The sequence below is a fragment of the Danio rerio genome, chromosome 19 (assembly GCF_052040795.2).
Source record: "Danio rerio strain M-AB ecotype USA chromosome 19, GRCz13ab, whole genome shotgun sequence".
Classification (NCBI taxonomy): Eukaryota; Metazoa; Chordata; class Actinopteri; order Cypriniformes; family Danionidae; genus Danio; species Danio rerio.
In genome coordinates, this window is record NC_141039.2 from 34,331,654 (window position 1) to 34,351,045 (window position 19,392).

Sequence of the window (19,392 nt, forward strand, 5' to 3'; positions counted from 1 at the left end):
TGTATATTTCTAGTAAAGGTCATAGAGTGTGCTGTTAATTAGCTTCTCTATTAAAAAAGAAGAAAAAGTAAGTAAGTAAATAAATGAAAAGTAATGTAACGCATCAATTTCTATAAATAAATACAAATAAGTAACACAACTTTTTTAGGGTGTAACTCAATATTATAATGCATTACTTTCAAAAGTAACTTTCCCCAACACTGAAAAATTGTATGGAGGTATCAATACTTTATGGAAATAATCGATTAATAATGATGCTAATGAATTGATTGGCATATCAGTCCATATCGATGTATTGCTAAACCTGTATGTTTAACCCCTGCAACCTCAAAGATTGAGATTTATCTAAAAAGATTACAAAAACATTGTATTGAAATGCATGTAGTCACAGATCAATGGTGTTTCAAGAATGACAAATTTAGCCCATAATTCAAACAGATTTTCTATATGCGGAACACAAAGCGACTTTGAAGTGCAGGCTGCTTGTTTTGTGCTTTGTCTGCCCACAGCTGCATGTATATTGCAAACAAACATTTTCAATGGGTCAGATGTTGTGGAATGCTTTATTTCTTTTCCCACTTTTGATCTAGAAAGGCCGAGGGGGAAGTGGCTCATGTGATCATACGGAGGGGGACACATATAGGTGCTGTGAATGGGAGGTGGAGGGAGGTATATATGAGCCCTGACCACATGACGCCCGAGCCCCTCTCAAAAGTAAGGAAGCTGACATAATTCACTTAATGGGGTCTCGGTGTCAACACAGAGCTACAAATCTTGAGAAAAGGGATTTGCGCTCTCTTTTTTCTCAGCTAAAGGTAGAGAAATACGTAAGCAGATCACGTTTACGGAAACAAAAGAGGAACTCTGCTTTTTTAGTTTAGTTTTCCTATTTTTGATATATGAGTGGATGTCAAAAGAGATTATTTATTTGTCGTGTAATCAGTGTAAGAAGGATGTTATCTTTGTTGGCACAAATCCAATTTTTTCAAGCAATTACAAATGGGAAAATCATATTTTAACATTCTTAAAATTGTTATATTAAATATTATAGTTATTTTACTTCCTCAAGCAACCTTATTAGCCTAGTTTTATATATTATTGCTATGTGTGTGTGTGTAGATTTCGAGTCATTATTGAAAGACTATAAGTAAAAAAACACAAATACATCATGATTTTTTTTAATTCTTAAATATATTCTAAATATAGACACATGAACAAATAAAATTGAATATTTGTACTACTTAAAAAAAATAACAAAACGACATGCATGACTCGGAACTATGTAATTATTGTATTCGGCCTTATTTATTTTGTTAAGCTGCTTTGGGATGTTCAGGTCTTGGGGATGGGGGTTGGGTTGTTAAAACAAAAACAGAAAGAAGGAAACTGTAATGTCTGTTGTTTTATTGTATGGAGATTTTCTTTCCGTCAGTGAAAAAATATAATAAAAAATAGACATACATACAAAAGAATAAATAATTTTATTTAATTTTTTTTAACTTTTCAAAGCAACACAAATCAACAAATACAGCATAAATAAATAGTGTTTTGTTTTTTAAATTAAATACAAACCAAAATGCTGAACAAACAAGTTAGGACTGCATGATATTGTAAAAATCTAACATTGAAATATATATAAATATCTACATTATTGTAGCTTTTAAATGAAACCATTATTTGACTTCATATTTTAAATCATATCAAATTTACTGTAGCTTATTGCTTGGACTCAATTTAATGTAAGGGAAAATCAAATAATTTGCAAAAGCACTTTGGTTCAACTTAGAATTGAAGCAATTGATTATTTTACAGTGGCGTGCTATAAACTATGACCCACTACCACCCACTATCCACTTATATTTATTTGGGACATAGTTTGACACAATCATTTTAAATACTGAAGACATTTCTTCTGTAAATGACTTTCACAATCTTGTGTCTGAGGTTAAATCTGTGTAAGTGTGTTGACATCACATGATTTCCTGCTTTCTGCATCAGCATTCAGTCCATTTGTTGTAAAGATCATTTTCTTTTATGGCATTCTCAACATCAGCACTGAATTAAGCAGACTTGGACACAAACAGTAAGAGTTTGGAAAGATATGAGATTAAAAGAAACTAACTCAGCAAAGCAAAGATGCGTCACTGCTGGTTATAGAAGGTCTCAAAACAAAACAAACTTTTATACTTGAAATAATTTAAAGATTATTAATGTCAAAGTCAATTCATACCAATAATTGAGCTCGTAACCTTTTTTTAAGCTATCAAAAGCAACATATATACAGTTTTGTTAGAATATAGCCTTCATATTAAATTTTAATTCATTTATATTTGTTCCTTAATTTCTGTTTAATTGAGAAAATATTTTTTCAACACATTTCTAAGGTTAATGCATTTAATAACTAATTTCTAATAACTGATTTCTTTATCTTTTCCATGATGACAGTATAATATTTTACTAGATATTTTTCAAGGGTGCTATTCTGCTTAAAAGTGACATTAACACATAATTATTATAGTAATAATAATTATAGTTATTATAATAATTATAGTATAGTATACATAATAATTAGGCCTAATAACACTGACCTTAAAATGGTTTTAAAAATATTAAAAACTGCTTTCATTCTAGCCAAAATAAAACAAATTAGAATTTTTCCAGAAGAAAAATATATTTTAAACACATTCACTCTTATTTGTATGGATAAAATGTTTTTATCAACATGCACAAACACTAATACAACAAAGTTTGTGTTTTTTACCCAATTATAAATCAAAAGAAGTCACTCAGAGGTCTGAGGCGGTTTGTGCTGTTATCACATGCAGGAAAGTCATGATAAAGGTTTCAACCCCAACATGACTAAGCAAATGTAAATGTGCTGATCATTTGTTTAAGGGACAGTTTACTCAAAAATGAAAATTCAGTCATTTACATTTACTCTCCCTCCCTGTTTTTTTCTGTTGAACTCTACAGAAGATATTTTGTAAAATGTTGGAAACCAGTAATTATTGACTTTCATTATATATATTTTTTTCCTATGGGTGGCTATTATTTTCTAACATTCTTCAAAATATCTTGTTTTGTGTTGAACAGAAAAAGAAACTCATAATGGTTTGGAATCACCTGAGGGGGATTAAACAGTGAGTCTTTTTTTTTTTTCTTAATTATTGCTTTAACATTTATGACACAAAGGTCAGCTTTTGAGTCAATTATTGCATCCATCCTCCCTGAACAGATGTTGCACAGACTGTCTTGACACAATCACTATAGTCACAAAGTTCAAGCATGACAGTAAGTTTGATCAGCATTTGTGCTTTGAACATCTGAACCTCTGGTGATTTCATTTTTCAGATGTTATGACATAAACAGAGTCAAAAAAATATGATCCAGTGCTCTTTTACCTCCTTCTTAGTTAGCCTTCTTCTTTTTCTTTCTTTCTTCTTTTTTTTTTGTTAAATAATAGTAGAAGAAATATCATGACATACTTTGGAGTCATAATAATTGAAAGACAAGTGCTTTTAAATGAAACACAAATAAACACTGTGTTTTCAAGTTAGAAAAGGACATGAAAAGAAATCATCATAAAATGTGTGTATATTCAAAAAACACAAAACAAAAAAAATGTTTGGAAGCAAAACAAAAACGTGGAATTTCTGAAGTTTTGTACTCAAAACAAATATAAATAAAACATGACATTTTTTTCAAATAAATAACTAAACAAAACACCAAACAAATAAATTAAACTTGTTTTCTAAATACATTTGTTTATGTAGTTTTTTTGTTTGTTTGTTTTGTTTTTCTTTGCTTTGTGTTTCGGTTTATTTAAAAGTATTTATAAAACAGTTCTGTCTGGTTCTCGAATCTGATTGGCTGATAGCTGTGCGATATTTCCGTAATAACAGCACTCGTACAGCCAAATCATTACTAAACTGGCAAGTGAGATTTTTATGCTGTTTCATACATGAAACGCGCAGATAATTCACACTATTTGCCTGTAAATAGACATGTGAACATTTTTAGTTTACTTTTAGTTTTTAGTTTATTCTCTTTATTCGCATGTCAATTTCACTTGACAATAGAGGCTGATTCGCATCATGGGCAGAGCTTCTGTCTGCCTGGTGACTCTAGCTTCTTTGCTAAATGACTAACGTTGGTTTTATTACAAGAATAGCTGTGTTTATGTGCTGTAGGAAGACTGAAAAACAGTGTTGATTCGTTTGGAGCCGTGTCTGAGTCCACTAGATCCATTCTAAGGTGCACCAGCTCTGAGAGCTCATAAACTCCAACAGAAACTATACCTGGATGATGGAAGCTTTTAAGCAGTGCCTTCGACTAAGCTGAGCCCAGTTTAATGGACTGTTGTCCAGTGTCGGCAGGAGGTTTTTTCCCCTGGGACTCCAACAACAGGTGCTACATCGTAATCACGCTCCTACAAAAGCAAGCTCCTGATTGGTTAACGCGGCGCAAATGTGCACTGAAGGTTAAATTTTCCAACCCGAGTGAGTCAATCGCTCAACTTGCGCCACTTCATTGGCACTAATCTTGTAATTTGAGCCGCCTCATTTGCATGTAGACTGACGCTCCTTCCGCATCTGGTGTGAATGCAGCATAAGTCCATCTCTCTCGTATGTTACTGCTGTATGTAGTGCTGTATTTATACCATAGTAATTGTAGTGTGTTGAGTGTGAGATGGGACTCAGATGTCAGGAATATATGTATTTAGTGTTGGCTACACTTTATATAACCCTGAGTCACTTTTTGGTCTCCTGCTTTTGTTACTGCAGACTCGTTCAGTAAACAGAAAGAAAGAAGAAATGCCTACATGTGTTTAGTTTTTCCTTATCACAAGCACAGCAGTAATCTTGTAGTGTTTTTGCTCTACTTTGGCTTTTTCGGGGTTAATTATTGTGATCTCCTGATTGGCAACAGTGAAATACTGGGAAATCTCTGTAGACTGATGACATTTCATGCCGTTCAGCCTTATACATTTCAAATGTGAGCAAAATCACCCGTTTTGGACTGTTTCTGCGGTTCTGACTTTCAGAGACAAATGTCTTCGTGTTTGATTTTCTTTTTTTTATATACACGATTATGCCATCGAACTGTTGTATAAACATAATATCACACTCGTAGCAGTGCAATATGGCTGTATTGATATATATATATATCGGGGTTATATATATATATATATATATATAGTTTAAAATAAATGATGACAAAAAACAAAACAAATTATAAAAGACAAAAGTATTTATTTATTTATTATTATTTAGCCTCCCTAAACAGACGTTGCAACAACTCTTGACACAATTTTTTATGACAGTAAGTTTGATCAGCATTTGTAATGTGACTACATTTTGACCACTTTACCCCCTGTTGATTGATTTTTTTATTTTTTTTTGTGCAGATGCTATATGATTACATGTGTATCAACCGCAAACCCAATCACACACTCACACACCTCGCCTTTAATCCTGCACCAGTGGCAGCTTCCATGCAGGTCAGCGTTTGCTAGACACAGCTTTTATTTGGCCCTGATTATTTCTGCGCAAGTCACCTCACGTCCTGTCAGAGATGATCATCCTCACATGGCCCGATTCTGTTCCGCCTGGAGGCCTCCATTCAGGGCCCAGCACAGTCACTATAGGCCGGCCAGACCTTACTCACAGGCCCAGGGCAGCCCAGTCAGCAAATACACACCCAGCAGAGAATGAGACTTTAATACATCACTGTCTCTTAACAGCTGGCCGCCATAACAAGCGTAGGGGTAAAACAAGCGTTGATTCTGGTTGATATTTAGTGAAACGTTTATTACCTTATAGCTTCACATTGATATGCTGATGTCTAAATCAGCATAGTAAATCTCAGTTTTATGTATTTGCTAAAACTGAATTTAAGTACATAGAGTTTATACAGTTCATTCCTTCTCAGTGCTTCTTGATAAAAAAAGTGTTATGTTTAGGAGTATGTGTCATTAAATTTATGTTGACATACATGTTAAAATGCAGAAAATATTGAGAATAAATCAGTTCATTTTCACTGCAAATTCTAAATCATGTAAAAGACACTGTCGCCATCTAGTGGTAATGAATTTAAACAAAGATGACTAACTTTCTTTTTTGGGGTTGGGGGGTTGTGTAGAGCTTTATTTTGTTGAAAGAATTTCAATCTACTTAAACGAGTCAACAATAAAACTGTAATCGGGATGATACAATATAGAATCTTGGTCAATAAATCAAAAATATAGAGCAGAGAAAACTACATGTGCTTAGCTCGCCATCTTTATAATGAATCCACACGTTATTAACACCCAAAAACATTCTAAAATTGTTAAATGAATGTTTTCTGGGGTTAATAACGTGTGGATTTTTTATTAAGAAGAACATTTAATTTATGTGCTCATTAATAAAACTTTTCTTCAAAACACGAAAATATAGTAGGCCTATTTGTCAACATTATATTTATGTAAATATAAAAAATCAGATAGATAGATAGATAGATAGATAGATAGATAGATAGATAGATAGATAGATAGATAGATAGATAGATAGATAGATAGAATAAAAATAAAGCAGCCTTAAGTCTCCAGCACTACCATTTTTTCTGTAAAAAAATTATTTTACCATTACGTAGGCTATTATAACACTTATTTTATTCAATGCCTTTATTCATTCATTTTCGGCTTAATTACTTTATTCGTAAGGGGTCGCCTAAGCAAAATGAACCACAAACTTATCCAGCATGCCCTTCTAGCTGAAACCCAGTACTGGGAAACACCCATACACTCTCATTCACACAAATACACACGGCCAATTTAGCTTATTTAATTCACCTGTACCGCATGTCTTTGGATTGTGGGGGATATCGGAGCACCCGGAGAAAACTCACGCAAACACTGGGAGAACATGCAAACTCCACACAGAAATGCCAACTGACCCAGAAGAGGCTCGAACGAGCGACCTTCTTGCTGTGAGGAGAACAGTGCTAACCACTAAGCCACCATTTTACCCATATTTATAAATTATTGTAAAAATCTGATAATATAAATAAATAAAGTAATAAGTCACTAGCAGGTTAATTACTTTTTTCTGTAAGTATAAATATTTTACCATTACATCCCTGCTAAAAAAACGCTTAAACTAGCCTAGGCTGGTTGACTGGTTTTAGCTGATTGACCAGTCTGGTTTTAGAGGGGTTTTGGCCATTTCCAGGCTGGTGTCCTGTCATTTTCAGCCTGGTCTTGGTCAGGCTAGAAAATAGGCTGGTTTAAGCTTTTTCAGCAGGGATATAGTATCTACTTTCAATATTTTACTAGCTACAAATAAAAAAATTATTTAAATCGTTTATAGTTATATGACTTCTGTGTTGAATAACCGATTGTTATTAACATGGTAACACTTTACAATAAAGGTTTCATTTAACATAAGTTTAACTACAGCATTAGTTAACATAAACACAGAGAATTTATTTACGGTTAATTTAACATTAAAGTGTTAGTAAACATTTACTAACCGATAGCTTACTGGAACTGAGCTAACAAACTAACAATAATCAATCCGATATGTTTAATTAACCAAAATGAATAAACACGAACAATGTAGCTCATTTCTCTGCTATGAACCTTTTTGTAAACTTTGCAGGCTGCAACATTATTGAATAACACGGGGGTGCACAAATGGCGGGCATTTTTTATTTGAATCTACGTGACCAGTTTGCACAATCGTTTTGCTACAAAAAACTAATTATGAAAATTTAGTTTCATTCGCTTGTCAAAGATATTAAAGTAAAAACACAAAACAACTCCAAGCACGTTGCACCACGGGTACAATGGTATATTCCAGCTTAAATGAGCAGTTGTCATGGCCGTTCTCTGAGAAGATTAGCCTCTTTAGTGAGTGGAAGGAAGTGAAAATAGGATTTATTTAAGAGGTGAACATGGCAAAGAAGAACAGTGCGAAAGAGGCGGACAAAAACGGCGAAGGAGCCAATGACGATGATAAGATGACAACGAACGAGTACTGCGCGCGGCTGCAGCAGTGGATGTGGCGCTACTACAGCGGATATGTGAGCTGGCAGAGCTGGGTGTTGATGTCCGCGCCGCTCTTTCCTCCGCCTCAGTTCGGTTGCCAGGCACCGGGCAGCTCTGCATCCGTGTATCCCACAACGCCGGCGGACATCGCCGCCTGGTACAACCAAATGAGCAGCCCGGGAGCCATCCGTCCAGCAGACACCGCCACATCCAGCACTGGGGACAGAGGGGCAGCACAGCCCGCAGGTAGAGTAACTGTCAGTAACGCAGTCATCTGAGAAGAAAGACTAGTTAGCTTTAAACAAAAATCCTTAAAACACACGTTAATAAAGAACCTAATAAAATTCATTTACATTTTGTGTAAATTGTAGATTTTCCTTCACAGTCTCTATAGTTGTATTCACTTTGGTATTATGTATTTCCTAATTTAAAGGGATAGTTTACCCCAAAATTATAATGCACTCTGTCTTGTCAATGACTACTGACACCTTGAGTGTCAAAAAAACATGCAGAGGCAAAGTAAAACTAATACACGTGGCTCATGATGAAGATACATTGACAACATTTGAAGTGAAATGATATGCAGGAAACTGAACACACTTTATTTGTATATTACAATGCTGTGTTTTTATAACCATTATTCATTTGGTTTTGTAAATGTAAATTAATAGTAAATGTAATTTTTTGTGGTTCGCTCTGAAGATCACAAGTGATTCTATGCCACTTTCCCGCTCAGAATATGGAGCTATTTGTGTCAGTATTATAGTTCTTTAGTAGTGCTATCCAAGATCTGTGAAGAGATGATGATGCACTTCATTGAACATGTACAACAATGACATCACCTACATACTGTGTAACTGCAACTCAACTATGCTTATATATAATAACTTGAACTGTTAAAAGCTATTGCTTACTAGTTAATTAAAGTATTTACTAGCAATTAATACAGTTATGGTAACTAATAACTCAACTTTTCTGATTTTGATTATATTACAATAATTTGCATCTTTTGAAAAGCTGATTTGAAACAATAACTACTGTGAAAAGCGCTATATAAGTAACTTTAATTAAATTCAGTAGTACCTAGTATATTTAAACATTTTAAACAACAATAAAAAAGTCTAAAATGGGCATTTCCCGGCCAGTGTGTTCAATGTGAAATAATTTGATTCAAGAAACTAAAAAGCTTAAAGACTAAAAAGAACAACATTAATTTACATGACACGTACTACTATATGTTTTAATGCAAGAATCAAGTCAAATAAACTAACTTAAGAATGCACAGTTTTTGTGACAGTGAAAATATTAAACGTGCATCCATAGGTAGTCTTTCATAACATGATCTTTTTCCTTTCAGGTAGAGAATACATTATACCCTCTCCTCTACGCAGATTTCTGGCTGAAACTGTCGATTTCTTCATTCTCTTCTGTGTGAAAGCAACCATAGTGTTGTGGATCATGCATCTCTGTGGAATGAAGTGAGTTGAGAATATATATTTAAAAGAAAATACTTTTATTAAGACAGGATTTCAATTAAAATAAAATGCCCAAAAGACCACAGAAAAATCAGTAAGTGCTTTTATTTTTAAGCAACATCTGTTTTTAACATTGATAATGATTAGAAATGTTTATTGAGCACAGGAAAATATATTAAATAATAAACAGTTCTATTAGATTGTAATTATTTATGCATTATTAGGCCTACACCTTTAACATTATTTTGAGCAAATGACACATGGCATTTTAAATATATTGCATAGAGTATTGTATAATGACAGTTCAAATGTCTTCTTTGATCTTCTGAACAGAGATATTTCCAAATTCATAATGCAGTTTATAGTGGAAGAGATTGATGAGAACACGTCATTGGAGGACCTGCAGAAGATGATGGTCGTGGCTTTAGCATACAGAGTACTGGTGTGTGTTTATGAAGTAAGTGAGTCTCCTTGAGATTCTAGCATGTTTTTTTTTTCATCTTGGAAAAACAAAATTACAAACCTTGTATATATTCACAGTACATTTTTGATCAGCATTTTCATCCTTGTACTCTTGTTGCTTAATAACAGTATTTGGAGGGAAAACTCTGTGGTCTAAAGTGATTTGAATAAATTGTAGACATCTTGCCTGCACTCATACAGTCTGTTTTTGTCTTTTTCTGCAGATCATCTGTATTTGGGGAGCTGGAGGTGCCACTCCAGGAAAGTTTCTTTTGGGTCTTCGAGTCGTCTCATGTGACACGACAGTCCTGGTGCAACCGAATCGGGTTTTGGTGGTACCAGCATCCACTGTCAGCTTATCTGCGTGAGTTATGCATATATATATATATATATATATATCATCTTTTGTAAAACGGTTTGGACAGAACTGTGTGTAGGTATAGTTTGTCCACGGTCATATTAAAGTCATAGAAACACAAGAAGCCTCTTTTTTTTAAATTTCCTGATGTTAAAATAGGACCCAAATCCCAGTGATTTTGAGCCCCACTGCAACTTGACGTAAGAATGCGGTTTTCCCCGCCCACTGAATTGATTGACAGGTGCCATGTTTCTATAATAACATATATACACGTCAACAGAACATTTTTTTAAATCACTTCCAACTCTCTGTGATTTCTTTCACAGTTTTATAAGTTTAAAACGTTTGTAAAACAGAGCATGTTTCTAATAAAGAAAGTTAAATCGCTATCTAATTCTTAACTGCTATAACAACCACTTTGCTGACACCACGCATGGTGTCAGCAAATACAAATATATATGTGTGTGTACTGCAATTGGCATTTGTGTGTGACTCATCATTTTCGAAAGGCTTGAATAAACTCCAACACACATACATGAAAAAAGCTTAGTTGATATTTTTGACTGAGCTGTATTTGAGCTTTATCCATGTCTGTCTTTATTACTGACTGCTGTTTATCTGATGTAACGTGAAGCCGACATGCATGTGGGAGCGTTGGGCTGGGAGAAGCAGCTTATTTTTATTTAAAGCCACAGGCTACAAAAACAGCTACACTGTACTCAGACACCAAAATGGACAAATTCTGGAGGCTATATTAAATAATCTGATGGGTATTTTGACCTGAAACTTTACAGACACATTCTGGAGACACCAAAGGCGTATCTTACATTGTGTAAAAGGGGTAAAATAGGTCCTCTTCAATATTTAGTTTATACAGAGATTTGTGTAGGTCTGTTAGATAACCTGTTGACCTGTAGCCCTCACTGTAGCATTATTTGCCAATGGATACTGATCAAGACTTGGGCCAAACACCCATAGATGCAAACCTATTATAATCTCATTTTCTAACACAGAGGTTTCCAAACTTTTCAGCCTGCGACCCCTAATATGACGATGCCAGTGACTCGCGACCCCCAATATCCTGGTTATGAATACAGAAACCTTGCATGCAATGTCACACACACACCAAAACACCCAGGTATATTCTTTGTTTAATGTCAGTGCTGTAAATGGGCCAGAAACTTTAACCTGGTGTTATAAAATCAATCTGCTGCATCTGACGCTATTGCTGTGTCTTTAATATAATGTAATTACCACTGGGGTCGCAATCCAATAGAGATAGTAACTATAAGCTACTATAACTATTTAGTAATTATAAACGACTATATTTTTCTCTTCAGTAGGTTATGGATAAAATATGGTCATTCTTATATGATTTAATAATAATAAATAGATTTTTTTAAATCACCAGGCGACCCTCCTTCATTGTCCCGCGACTCCTCGAGGGGTCCCGACCCCCACTTTGAGAACCCCTGTTCTAACACACTCTTCTTTTGTCGACAAAAGTCTTTAGTCGGTCCCATAAGCTTGACTAACAGTAAATTTATTCATTTGCATGCAATAAAAAACTTAAAACAAATGATAATGTCTGAAGAACAAATAATGTTGAAACTTGAAATCCATCTTGATTTCTTCCATCAAAACAATTACATAGAAAAGAGGGGAGTCCAAACTCGGTCCTGGAGGACCGCTGTCCTGCAGATTTTAGCTCCAACTTGCCTCAACACACCTGCAGGGATGTTTCTAGAAAGCCTAATAAGAGCTTGATTAGCTAGCCCAGGTGTGTCCGATTGGGGTTTTAACTAAACTTTGCAGGACACCGGCCCTCCAGAACAGAGTTTGGATATGCCTGGCCTAGAACATACAGTTTAAATGTTAAATAAAATATATTTTTTCTACATGTCACCTGTAACTCAATAAGTATAAAATATTTCTTTGCACACGTGCAAATATGATTTTAGAATCTGGTTCAAAGGCAATATTTTTTGGAATCTTAATTTTCAGGACCTTGGCTCAATGCCCTCAATGATCTCAAGGCATCTCCAGGCCCAAATTTAGGATTAAAAAATGATTTTGTACAAAGTTAATAGCTATTGTATATAAAGGTGAGTGTCTGAATAAGAAATTATGTTGAAACTATGTTTGTTGCTTGTTTCCCTTCTATCCAGAGTTATACATGAAACAATTTGTTAAGTTTGTAAAAATGGTAAAAATTAAATCAAACTAAATGCTTTTAATTGAAACGTTTTATTTTTTTCTTCCACTTTGCAGCTCCACAGTACGGGCCTTAAACAAAAACTTCTCCATCGCTTTCCTCTTCCCAATCTTTATCACACTACTCTTTTTCCAGCACAACAGAACTGTTTATGATGTTGTGGCTGGAACCATCGTAGTTCAGAGGAGATCGAGAGCCAGATGACCTTCCTGTGAAAACTGCTCATGTCAAGCTTTTTAACAGCTTCTCAGTATTTGATTGAATATATATCATGAGAGTTTGCACTGCTGATTTGCACTAATAACCCATGTATCATAGCTAATGTTTACAGCATTAAGTATTACAAATTTTCTTAGAGATGTTCGTCAGTTTCGTGCTGAGTGATATAAAGACACATGTTTTTATGTAGACATGCTTGGAGATGAGTGGAATGTTTGACTTTAAACAGCAGTTTAATCCACAAGTTTTTCATAACTTCAAGCTTTAGAGCCCAGACGAGTCTGTTATTAATCTCAGCAAAGACAAGGAATTAAGTTCGGCATTCATGGCGTATCCCTTTGCTGTCCGGAATGTCCGCTCCTGTTGTCAATTCAGATATATGCCTCACTACATTTCTCAGGGTTTCTAAAAAAACTGTCTTTGTGTGTCATGTTTTTCAGAGTTGGTATTTTCAGAGTATGGTATTTAGAAACACGCATTATCTGCCCTTCAGTATTCGCCATGCCAAACACATCAGTTTTGATATGTCATAGAATTATATATTTAAAATTGTGACAATAATGTTTGATGCTAAACAGCAGTGTATTTACCACTTTCTTTTTTCTGGCTTGTGGATGAAATGATTTAGTTTTTTTTGTCTTATTTAAATAGTTTTTGTAATGGGTTAAGATCTTTATTTATTTTATTTTTCGCAGCGCTTCATGGGATTGTCGTTCTTTCCCTGTTTACAGTGGTTAAGTATAATTATTTGGTCATACAGTGTATCTGGAAAGTACTCATAGCGCTTCACTTTTTCCACATTTTTTAATGTTACAGCCTTATTGCAAAATGGATTAAATTAATTTATTTCCTTAAAATTCTACACACAATACTCCATAATGACTATGTGAAAAAAAATTTTAAATTGTTGGAAATGTATTAATAATAAAAACCTGAAAAATCACTTGTACATAAGTAATCACAGCCTTTGCTCAATACTTTGTTGATGCACCTTTGGCAGCAATTACAGCTTCAAGTCTTTTTGAATATGACGCCACAAGCTTGACGTACCTGTCTTAGGGAATTTTTGCCCATTCCTTTTTGCAGTACCTCACAAGCTCTATCAGGTTGGATGGCTTCAGAGATGTTCAATAGGATTTAGGTCTGGGCTCTGGCTAGGCCACTCAAGGACATTCACTGAGTTGTTGTGAAGCCACTCCATTGATATTTTGGCAGTGTGCATTGGCTCATTGTCCTGCTGGAAGATAAACCATCGTCGCAGTCTGAGGTCAGAATCACTCTGAAGCAGGTTTTCATTCAGGATGTCTCTGTACATAGTGTTGGAATATTCAATTCCATACGTGTTCAAGAAAGATCAGGAGAGTTTTTTCAATGTCAAAAAACATAACAATTTATTGGATACAAATGAATAATTTGAGTCACAGAATTCTGTTTTCCTCAATGCAGTGCAGAAGTTACATTAAGGAGGTGTGCAACAACTTTCTTTTCCTGACTTGAACATATATAGGCAGCTGATATTAACAGGTAGAGTTTTTGTGGAATTCGTCATTTGTCACTCATTGTTCAGTCCTTCATTGGCCGCACCCCAGACATAAGTGCTCTTTTTCTATGAATTCTCTGCACAAAAAAAAAAGCATAAAACTTTTTGTGCTCTTTGTCAGTTTTAACATCTTTCGTCAGACAGGAAGTTTCTGCAGAGCTGAATTTAATTTTGGACCAGCATTCATCTACTTCTGCAAAAATGCTAATTAGTATGCACAACATCTCACACACAACAGGAGAAGTTCAGGTAATATATGACCCTTACATGACCAATACAAATAATTGTTTGACATAAAGAAAAAGAGACAAAAATAATAAAAAAATTTGTTCCTATTTTTTAACAATAGCTGCATTCATATTCCCCTCTATCCTGACTAGTCCTCCATTTCCTGCTGCTGAAAAACATCCCCAAAGCATGATGCTGCCACCAACATGCTTCACTGTAGGGATGGTATTAGCCTGGTGATGAGTGGTGCTTGGTTTTCTCCAAAAGCAACACCTGGCATTCACTCCAAAGAGTTCAATTTAAGTCTCATCAGACCAGGGACTTTTGCTTCTTATGGTCTGAGAGTCCTTCAGATGCCTTTTGGAAAATGTCTAGTAGGGAATGGCTTCAGTCTGGCAACTCTACCATGCAGGCCTTGTTGGTGGATTGCTGCACAGATGGTTGTCCTTCTGTAAGGTTCTCCTCTCTCCACAGAAGACCGCTGGAGCTCAGACAGAGTGTCCATCGGGTTATTGATCACCTCCCTGAGTAAGGCTCTTCTCCCCTGATCACTCAGGTTGCTGGCCAGCTTTAGGAAGAGTCCTGGTGGTTCCAAACATCTTCCACTTGCATATGATGAAGGCCACTGTGTTCTTTGGAACTTTCAGAACAGCAGATATTTTTGTGTAACTTTCCCTAGTCTCGTGTCTCGAGACAATCCTGTCTCGGAGGTCTACAGACATTTCCTTTGTCCTAATGCTTTGTTTGTGTTTTGACATGCACTGTCAACCCTGGGACCTTAGACAGGTTTTCAAATCATGTCCAATCAACTGAATTGACCACTGGCGAACTCCAATTAAACTGCTAAAGCATCTCAAGAATGATCAGTGGAAACAGAATGTACCTGAGCTCAATTTAGAGCTTCACGGCAAAGGCTGTGACCACTTATGTACAAATGATTTTTCAGGTTTTTGTTTTTAAATAAATTTGCAACAATTAAAAAAAAATACTTTTTTTCACAATGTCATAATAGGCTATTGTGTGTAGAATTTTAAGGAAATAAATAAATTTAATCCGTTTAGGAATAAGGCTGTAACATAAACAAATGTGGAAAGAGTGAAGTGCTATGAATACTTTCTGGATGCACTGTATATGTCTTCGCTTCAAGTTGTGATTGTTTATGTGGCTGGTTGGTTTTGTTCATGCCTTATTCAGCTTTCAAATTATTTTTTTCTCTCTAGTAAATCCCCCAAATTAATAGGAAAATTACTTTTGGAACCAGCACTGAAAAGGCCCATTATTACACTCCATATAGTGTTAAAATATTAAAGTTGATGCATGCAACTCTGCAGAACGAATTTAAATGAACATTTCTTTATAACCACTGGGTGGTGATATTTGTCTGTGAAACCAAGCTGCAAGGTGAATTTGACAATCATACTGGTGCGTTCTGTGAAATGCAAAGCAAATGTTTTTTGGCATTGTTCACTTACAGTCACATTCCATAGAGAGTAACAGTCCACATTCTCACAAGCAGTAAATGTTTCCTGACGATCACATGCCATTCAGGCAAACAGCTGTGAAATGTCATTGTCTTGGTAAGAATGATTCACTGATGATTTACATATTTAAAATAAATGTTATATCCATAAGCATAAGGTCTGTTTTTTTAATTTGGTCATTCTGTTGCCCGCTCTAGTCTCTCCGGAGGTCTCAATGTCTCGGGGGTAGATCCTCGTAATCAAATCCTTGCGGAGCAAATGAAGAAAACAGACACAAGGGGTGTCTTAGGACAAATGCTCTTTAGCATGCACTCACAGACACTTACAAAGTCTGATAATGCAAGGTTTTGGCATGGTTTTAAACAAACATTACGAGATGGTATAAGTTTATTTGAAAATACAAGATAGTCTTGTTCTCTTTTTACACATTCAAAAAAAGAAAAAATGTTTCAAGTACACTTACATGTGGTGTGATGTATGCAAGCCACAGCAGAAGCCTGAAGAAAGGTTTTTTTTTTTTCTTCACAGGGAGCAGGTCACTTCCGACCACTAGAATAGTGAATACTATTTCATCCAATATGTTATGTATGTATGTATATATATATATATATATATATATATATATATATATATATATATATATATATATATATATATATATATATATTAAAATTACATAGTTTTGTATGCTGAATAATAAATTAATTGAGGCTAGTTGCTAGTTGCACTTTTCTGCAATGCAAATCCTAGCAATAAACCTTTGTATTTGTCCAGCGATGCATCTAAACCATCGCTGTACTGACTTATACTTATACAGACTTATAATGTTTCAGTATAAGTCTGCAACGTAAAATTGCATCTATAAACTCAGTTTTATTTTCACATTTTTTATTGCGAAAAAAACGAACACCTTTTTAGTATAAATTGTTACATATCGTTATCTTTGTTGTTGTTGTTGTTTTTAAGAGAAGGTAAAAAAATATATAAAAAAGGAAAAACTTGTAAAAAATAAGTATAAGGGGAAAAGAAAAATTAAAACAAGATTAATAAAAGTACAGAAAATTACGACCAACTGGATGCAGTCATTCAACAGACACAATCAAATGTTCAGATACATTGTCTATGTTAAAAGTAAATATTTACAACTAAACAGTAAAATATAATAATAGTTAAAAAAGAAAAATTAAATACTATGCAAATGAATAGATTAAAAAGAAAGGGAGAGTGCACCTATTGAATGGAAGGCAAGATGTTAATAGAGTTAAAGTAAATTATAAAACATTGCCACTTTTTACAGAAATAGTTTTTTTCTAGAGCATCTAACCTTTTCCAACTTTAAAAAATGCATGGTATCTATCCACAAGCCATTGGGATATAGTTGGAGGTTTCTTTGATTTCCAGTGAATATGGCGCCTAGCTAATAATGAGGTAAAGGCCAAAATATCAACCATTTTATTTGAATAGTCTGTGTAGAATTCATGCTTTTTATGATAACCTATTGTATATGGTTTGGTTCAAACGAACATCTGAATCTGTTCATTTCTGACCCTGTTAATATGATTTAAAAAGCAACTTGTAAAGCTAAATTTTGAATTACTTTGAATGTTGCCGAATATGTTTAAAAAAATAGATAAAGGATCAAAATAGCAACAGGAAGCATTTAAACAATTTTTTTTTCTTTTGTAACGAATTTCATTCAGTATAATTTGTGTCTTTATTTTAATGTATTTTTTGTTGGTCAGTTATCTACAAAGTAAACGAAAAGAATCAATACATTTTAAGTGAAATGGGGTGCAAATAATACTTTTAGGCCTTAAGGGAATCATGAATTACATTCAAGCAGGCCTATTATAACATAAAATATAGTATTTCTGACATTTTTCTTTATAATTTGAGTTTTGAATTACAGTATCGCAATACTACCCACATAGCAAAATATTTCTGGCCCACACAACCAGCTGTTGTTTGGCCCACATGCCGCATAATTACGGTACATGGCTGGACCAATTCTGGCTTCCAGACAAGAGCCAAACATGGACTTTATCTGGGCCAAGTCTAAGCCAATTTAATAACCCTGAACTGGGCCTGAACTGGGCCAGATATGTTGGTGTGTCATGACTGCAATGAAATTAATAAACCCATAAAGCCTTGCTTTTTAGGTGCACTATGGGTGTGCTTATTACTCAAATCGACCAGATTGGTAGACTTTTTTTTCTTTATCCAAAAATAATAAAAAAAGAATAAACATATTTTAAGTGTGGGTCAAAATAGGCCAAACTTACATGGCTCATATATCCATTGTTAGCATCTTGGCCCAATACTACATTTGATATCTGGCCCAAGTATTGTGTGCCGTCTTTTATGCCAAATCTGGGCCAGAATTCTTTGCTACCTGGGTACTTGGTATCGTGATATTTCAGCTAGTATCGTAAGATTAAAGATATCATGACAACCCTACCTTAGACATAATTGTAAAACAATTAATCCAGTAATTCTGTTACATAAGGCACTTAAAGAACATATGACATAAATTTCACTGTGGTGCATGACATCTGTCAACAGTATTAAGAAAAAAATCAGATAGCCTGGTTTTTAAAAAATGGATTCAATGATATACTTTAAATTGTATCAGGCTAAGGCGAGCACATGTTGTTCTACAACATATTTTCTGCAGCGCACCAAGCCACCATTCTTCCTGAAAACATAGTCCCAATTCATATTCCCCACCTTTTTTAAAAATTTTAGAAAGAAAATACTCATCCAAGCTTAAAATGCACCCATAGATTTTGTTTTACATTTGTGATTTGTGTTAAGAGTTTAGTTGTAGTAACTCTTCCAACAAGAACTCAATTCTCTTTGAGAGCATTTAACATTCAGTATGTCATTTTGAAGAATAATTTGCCATCTTGCCTCAAAGACAACATATGCATCTGAAATTGCATACTTCACTAGTAGGTGAAAACATGGAAATCTGCTAAACTTAAATAACAAAATCACTTATTATAAGTGAAATCTACACATGTGCATACAATGGATATCAATCTATCTGTGAAGCCATACAACTGACAATGTTCGGTCACATGGTGATGGCTGAATGTAGTTTCACCAAGTAATTACATCTTACTACTGTACTTAAGAGGGAATACGATTTCAGATACAGCTTTACTCACCCATAGACCCATCCATCTGGCTGCTCATCATCTCCAATATGATTTTTACTAGGTTGCACATCTGGTTTGGCCTGCCAGCAGTGCTTGGCAAGGCCACTGGGTTCACAGCTGCTGACTCTTCCCACATCCTCTCCAGTCGGAATTCTGGTAAAGCCGTCCCCGTGGATAGTGCTTCACCCTGTTGAGAGGACTGACTGACTGGCAGGCTAAAGACA

The 19,392-nt window shown here is 34.8% G+C and overlaps 2 protein-coding genes across 2 annotated transcripts in view; one reads left to right on the top strand and one right to left on the bottom strand.

Annotated features, from left to right (window-relative positions):
* The window catches only part of hpca (hippocalcin), an 802,490-nt gene that overhangs the window by 267,348 nt on the left and 515,750 nt on the right, over positions 1 to 19,392 (bottom strand). The gene's annotated exons all lie outside the window — the stretch shown is intronic.
* On the top strand, positions 7,850 to 13,707 carry fam8a1a (family with sequence similarity 8 member A1a). The gene is made up of 5 exons (XM_087295882.1): positions 7,850 to 8,275; positions 9,387 to 9,507; positions 9,838 to 9,961; positions 10,191 to 10,330; positions 12,596 to 13,707. Exons 1-5 carry the CDS (start codon positions 7,936 to 7,938, stop codon positions 12,741 to 12,743), a joined length of 873 nt encoding a protein of 290 aa, XP_087152008.1. The 5' UTR covers positions 7,850 to 7,935; the 3' UTR covers positions 12,744 to 13,707.

Excerpts from the sequence above, each read along its gene's own strand:
- fam8a1a (XM_087295882.1), top strand. The coding sequence starts at position 7,936 with ATGGCAAAGAAGAACAGTGCGAAAGAGGCGGACAAAAACGGCGAAGGA. Across the intron at positions 8,276-9,386 it reads AGGGGCAGCACAGCCCGCAG|GTAGAGAATACATTATACCC; the intron begins GTAGAGTAACTG and ends TTTTCCTTTCAG. Across the intron at positions 10,331-12,595 it reads TCCACTGTCAGCTTATCTGC|CTCCACAGTACGGGCCTTAA; the intron begins GTGAGTTATGCA and ends TCCACTTTGCAG.